The 7,008-nt window shown below is 34.1% G+C and overlaps 1 protein-coding gene across 1 annotated transcript in view; it reads right to left on the minus strand.

Annotated features, from left to right (window-relative positions):
- The window catches only part of LOC102879427 (disintegrin and metalloproteinase domain-containing protein 32), a 149,365-nt gene that overhangs the window by 14,211 nt on the left and 128,146 nt on the right, over positions 1-7,008 (minus strand). The window contains exon 20 of the mRNA XM_015592805.1: positions 1,717-1,749. Coding sequence (XP_015448291.1) covers positions 1,717-1,749 — 33 coding nt within the window. The remainder of the gene's footprint in view (positions 1-1,716; positions 1,750-7,008) is intronic.

The following is a 7,008-nucleotide window of genomic DNA, read 5'->3' on the forward strand; positions in this document are numbered from 1 at the left end:
AAACTCAAGGACCTTGGACTTAAAGAAGATTTTATGGATTTGACCTCAAAGGCAAGGCAAGTAAAAGCAAAAATAAATGAATGGGACTACATCAAACTAAAAAGCTTCTGTTCAGCAAAAGAAATCATCAACAAGGTAAAAAGACAACCATCCAATAAGGGCCTAATATCCAAAGTATACAAAGAACTCATACGACTCAATAACAACAAAAAGCAAACAATCCAATCAAGAAATGGGCAAAGGACCTGAACTGATACTTCTCCTTAGAGGACATACAAATGGCCAACAAATATATGAAAAGATGCTCAACTTCATTAGCTATTAGGGAAATGCAAACAAGAACCACGATGAGATAAAACCACCTCACACCTGTTAGAATAGCTATCAACAGGACAAGTAATAACAAATGTTGGAGAGGATGTGGAGAAAAAAGAACCCTCATACACTGCAGGTGGGACTGCAAATTGGTACAGCCACTATGGAAAACAGTATGGAGGTTCCTCAGAAAACTAAGAATTGATCTACCATATGATCCAGCAATTCCTCTACTGTGTATTTACCCCAAAGACTTGAAAACCCATATGAGAAAAGATATTTGCACACTGATATTCATAGCAGCACTATTTACAGTGGCCAGGATTCACCATTATAGAGGTCGAAATATCACCATTTACTGGGGTTTGGAAGAAGTTGACTCCAACCCTCATGCATGACTTTCAGGGGTTCAAGACTTCAGTGGAGAAAGTAACTGCAGATGTAGCAGAAATAGCAAGAGAACTAGAATTTGAAGTGGAGGCTGAAGATGTGACTGAATTGCTACAATCTCATGATAAAACTTGAAGGGATGAGGAGTTGCTTCTTATGGATGATCAAAGAAAGTGGTTTCTTGAGATGGAATTTACTTCTGATGAAGAGGCTGGCGAAGATTGTTGAAATGACAACAATGGATTTAGAACATTATATAAACTTAGTTGAAAAAACAGAGGCAGAGTTTGAAAACACTGACTACAATTTTGAAAGAAGTTCTGCTGTGGGTAAAATGTCAGCAAACAGCATTGCACGCTACAGAAAAATTGTTCATGAAAAGAAGGTCAATTGATGCAGCAAATTTCACTGGTGTCTTAAGAAATTGCCACATCCACTCCAGCCTTCAGTAACCATCACCCTGATTAGTCAGGAGCCATCAAAAAGACTCCCCACCAGCAGAAAGATCATGACTCATTGAAGGCTCAAATGATGGTTAGCATTTTTTAGCAATAAAGTATTTTTTAATTAATGCACATTGTTTTCATAAATATGGTGCTATCGCACACTTAATAGACTATAATAGAGTATAAACATAACTTTTATATGCACAGGGAAAATAAAAAATTCATGTGACTCACATTATTACAATATTTGCTTTACTGTGGTGGTCTGAAACCAAACCTGAAATATCTCCACAGTATACATATACATCCTTTTCCTTTACTAATTATACATATTCTATCTTATATTAGAGTCAGCTATTTTATTCCTTATTTCTTCAGAGTAGATTTCCAAACAAATAAAAAAATAATTTACTAGAAAGTAAATTTTTATAGATTAGTAGCCTGGTTTTCAGTACATTATTTTACCAATCGCAGCAGTTCAAATAATATCTAGAAATTAATTGTGAATTATTAAGTCATTCTTAATTTTCAACATATATTTTAAGAAACCTTCTAATTTGCTTACCTTGTGGTATATGTGTGACTGCTGCCTTCTGATCTGAACGTAAAAAAAAAAAAAGAATGTTTCAAGTTAGTCCTAAGAAAACTTGCCTACTGCATGAATAAAAGTCAGGCCATTTCATAAGCAGTATTATCTCTTTTACAAGACTGATTATCAATAAAGAAAATAACATCAAAGGTCACTGAACAAAGATGCCAATAAATAACATTCTTTTTTACCCATATACCTCATCTATGAAGAGTACAAATTTCAAATCCGACAATGAGAAGAGTATTAAAAAGACATGGATTTGTTTTTTGCTTATCACTTCTGAACACAAAATATACATTTGACCCTAGATGCCTGATTCTGATCTTCATAGCCCAACTTTTACTTTTTATTCACTGATAAAGAAATGCTACATTTCATAAATTAAAACTCCTACTGACTTCTAGACAATCTGGCAGAGTGGGCTGGTGGGACAATTTCCCCCTTTCCATTTCTCACATAGAGAAATGCTAATATAAATAATACATACATTTAATATGTAGCTGAAGTTAGTAACAAAAAAAGACTTTTTTGATGCTAGTAAAAATAAAGAAACAGAGTTGAAGGGGTAAACAGGAGCTAAAACTGAATGTCTGAAAGGGTATCTAAGCCAGTGATACACCTTTGAGGCTAAGATTTAATAAGCCGTCCTGTGAAGGAGTTCTGGTCCAAGGCCTTAAAAAAGTAGGGAAACTATAAGTGAGCTCTTTAACTGAACATGGGAGCCATGGAGCCATTAAATTTCTGACCAGTGGTCTTTGAAATGCAGCAGGAAAACGAGGATATATAGATGGGGGAAAATGCATCGGTGAGAAAAGTAGGAATCTCAACCCTCTAAAAAGTGTACTTTCAGGACTCTCATTCACATACTACAAATTCTTTAACACAATGCATAGCAATTGTTTTAAACCCACATATATGTGTCTTCAGCACAGGGCATGCAGAATTTTCATGGGAAAATCATAGACACAGAAGTCAAAAGAGTCTATAATTACAAACCACTAGGCATTAGTGTAAACTGTCACAGCAAATCAATGAATTCACACACCAAGAAATACAACACAAATTATTACAAAAACTTTAATATAAGAATATTTAGAATCTCCATTGAGATTTTTGCAAGAATAGATTCCTTAAGTCTAAAACAGAACAAAGATGGAAGATGAATCGGTGAAATGAAAGAGTGATCTGAGGAAGAAAACAGAAAATGAAATGTAGAGATAAATATGAAAGTGAAGTTATAAATCACAAAGACATGCTTCCAAATCTGGCCAAGATAGAATAACACTGGATTTACCCTTCTGCCTGAAAAAACTGAAAAGCCTGACAAAATATATGAAACAGTGGTTTTCAGACACTGAATATGTCAACACAGAATAATGATCTCTGAGGGAAGGGAATAAAAAAGATGATATCTATATCTGACCCTTCTTACTGACTGGTGAGAGTTTCCAGACTTTAGCACAGTGAGGAAGACCCAAGCAAAGCCAGAAGTTTCCCTGAGCTAATAGAATAGGGAATCTTTGGTGGGAAAGGCAGCTAGAATTCACAGGGCAAAATAAAAAGAGCTGCACACAGAAAGCTCCTGAAATCTGTGGAGGGTCCCCTTTGAGTCTTCTGCAGAAGATTAAGTATTGAGTGCAAGTGAGGAAACTACCTGAGCCAGAGAGGGAGAAAATTGAAATGAATAAAGGGACAATCCCTTGTGCTCACATAGGGACAGAAATAGTTCATGTTCCCACAACCTCAGTTGAAAAATCTCATAATTCATGGTGTGTTGGATAGAGTTACTCAAAAGGCTATTGCCTCAGTAGTGGTGACTATTCTAATGCTGCTTAACAAATCTTACAAAGCAATGGGGTTAAAACAATTGGATATTCTTAAGCACAACAAAACAAAACAAAACAAAACACTGTATCCATACCTCTTAACCTATCCAAAACTTAATTCAAATTAGTTATAGGCCTAAATGAAAAAACAAACACTAAAACTTTTAGGGAAAAAAATAGGAGGAAATTTTTATGAATTTTGGTTAGGCAAATATTTCCTACATACAACACCAAAATCATGATCTATAGGAGAAAAAAACTGATACGTTGGATTTCCTCAAAATTAATGACTCCAATAAGGGGCTAATATCCAAAGTATTAAAAGAACTCACACAACTCAATAACAACAACAACAACAACAAAACAATCCAATTAAAAAATGCACAGAGGGGTTGGACAGACACTGCTCTCAAGAAGACATACAAATGGCCAAAAGACAAATGAAAAGATTCTCAACTTCACTAGCTATTAGGGAAATGCAAATCAAACCCAGTAAGATACCACCTCACACCTGTTTTAATGGCTATCATCAACAAAACAAGTAACTGCAAGTGTTGGAGAGGTTATGGGGAGAAAGGAATGCTCATAAATTGCTGGTGGGAATGTAAATTAGTATAGCCAATATGGAAAACAGTATGATATTTCCTCAAAAATATTAAGAATAGAATTACCATATGATCCAGCAACCCCACTTCTGGGTATCTACCCCAAAATTCGAAAACATTTCTCCATAAAGATATGTATACCCCGATGTTCACTGCATTATTATTCATGGTGGCCAAGACATGAAAACAACTGAAGTGCCCTTTGATAGATGACTGGATAAAGAAGAAATGATACATATATACAATGGAATATTACTCAGCCATAAGAAAAGATGAAATAATGCCATTTGCAACAACACGGATGGATCTGGAGATTATCATGCTAAGCGAAATAAGCCAGACAGAAAAAGATGAGGATCATATGATTTCACTCATATGTGGGATATAAAACAGAAAGCAACAGATATGTTAGACAAACAAAAACTCAGACATAGACAACAATTTAGTGGTTACCAAAGACAAAAGTGGGAGTGGAGAGGTAGACAAGGGTAAAGAGGGTCAAATATATGGTGACAGAAGGAGATCTGACTTTGGGTGGTGAACACAGTGCAATATACAGATGATGAAATATTGAATTTTACACTTGAAACCTATGTAATTTTATTTACCAGTGTCACTCTGATAAATTTAATAATTAAAAAAAGAAATGCTTCCTCAAAAAACACAAAGTATTTAATATTGTGTTGCTCATTTATTTTTTCATTAAAAAATCAATATATTACACATGATATTTTAAACAAAATATATATCAACATTAAAAAATTTTTTTTGCTCTTTGAAAGTATGAAAAGACAAGCCTCAGATCAGGAGAACATATTTGCAAGTCATACATACGATAAAAGACATGTACCCAGAATATATAAAGAACACTCAAAATGAAACAATAGAAAAACAAAAAAACTTTTTTTTGAAATGTAAAGATTTAAATGACTAAATAATAAAAAGAAAACCCAGTTAAAAATGGGGCCTTTCAAGTGGAACTACCATCTTGTAGTAACTAGTCAAAATGGCCAACACTAAAGGAAAAAGAAGAAATACCTGTTATATGTTCTTTAGGTGTTTTAGAAAACATAGAGTTGTTCCTTTAACCACATACATGTGAATCTACAGATATTACAGAAGTCAAAAGAATGGATATTGTTCAAAAAGGAATGACCCACATCATTAACAAGGCAAAACTGAAAGTGTTACCTTGAATGCTGTTGGAATTGTTATAAACAAACAGGTTAAGGGCAAGATTCTTGCCAAGAGATTTAATGTATGTATTGAGCATATTAAGCACTCTACAGGCTGAGGTAACTTCCTGAAACGTGCGAAGGAAAATGAACAAAGAAGAAAGCCAAAGAGAAAGTTTTGGGGTTCAACTGAAGCACCAATCTGTTCCACCTAGAGAAGCACACTTTGCAAGAACCAATGGAAAGGAGCCAGAGCTGCTGGAACCCAATCTTCATAAAATTATAGCATAATAGATATAAAATAAATCAATAAATAAATGACCTCTGAACTGTAAGTAAATTAAAAATGAGCAAAAGATTTGAATATAAACGTCTCTCAAGATGTACAGATGACAACCACATGAAACAACTCTCAACATCATTAGTCATTAGAGAAATATGAATTAAAACCACGAGATGCCACTATTCGCTGTCAGAACTGCCAAAATTTAAAAAAAATAAATAACCATACCAAGTGTTGTTGAGAATGTGAAGAAACTAGAACTCTCACATACTAGTAGTTGGAATATAAGATGGTACAACTGCTTTGAAGAACAGTTTGGCTCTTTCTTTAGAAATCAAACACATACCTACCATATTACCCCAACATTCCAATCTTGGGTATTAACTCAAGAAAAAGAAAGTATATATTTGCATAGAGACTTGTATATAAATGTTCATAGTGGCTTTATTTATAACAGCCAAAAACTGGAAGCAACCCAAACATCCATCAACACATGAATGGATAAACAAATTATGGTATATCTATACAACTGAATAGTTATTAGCAATAAAAAGGAACAAACTATCGATACACACAAACATGGATGGATTGCAAAATAATTATGGTTAGTGAAATAAACCAGATAAAAATAAAGAGTACAAACTGCATGATTCCATTTATATAAAGTTCTAGAAAATTGGAACTAAACTATAGTAACTGATCAACTATAGAAAGCTGATCAACATTTGTCTGGGAATAAAGGAGGTGAAAGAGGCAGGAGTGGGGATTATAAAGAGGCACAAGGAAACTGGGGCATGACAGATACCTTCATAAACTTGATTGCGATAATGGTTTTACTAGTGTTACTTTTCAAATTATCAAAGCATACCAAATGACACACTTAAAACATATGCAATTTACTATATATCAATTATACCTCACTAAAACTACATATTAAAAAAGAACACGCTATTGATACACATAACAGCAAGTGTAGATTTCAAATGCATTATACTAAGAGAAAGAAGGCAGACTCAAAAGACTGCATACTGTATAATTCTGTTTATACGAAGTTCTGGAATGGGCAAAACTATAGGCAAAGAAGATAGATCTGTCAGTGGCAGAAGCTGGAAGTGGAATGAGAGGAAATTTGTGGGGTGATGAAATTGTTCTGTATGTTTTGTGTGGACATAGTGTGTGCATGTATTCATTAAACTCATAGACTTATACATACTAAAATGATTAATTTTACCACACTATTTTTTAAAGCCTAATTCTAGTGTCGAAAGAAGAAAAAGGAGGGAGAGAAGAAGAGAAAAAGAACAATCACCATCACCACAAATATATAGGCTGGAATGGAAGACCATAAAATATAGAAATTCCAGAAGGATAAAGGA

This window comes from Pteropus alecto, unplaced genomic scaffold (assembly GCF_000325575.1).
Source record: "Pteropus alecto unplaced genomic scaffold, ASM32557v1 scaffold24, whole genome shotgun sequence".
NCBI lineage: Eukaryota > Metazoa > Chordata > Mammalia > Chiroptera > Pteropodidae > Pteropus > Pteropus alecto.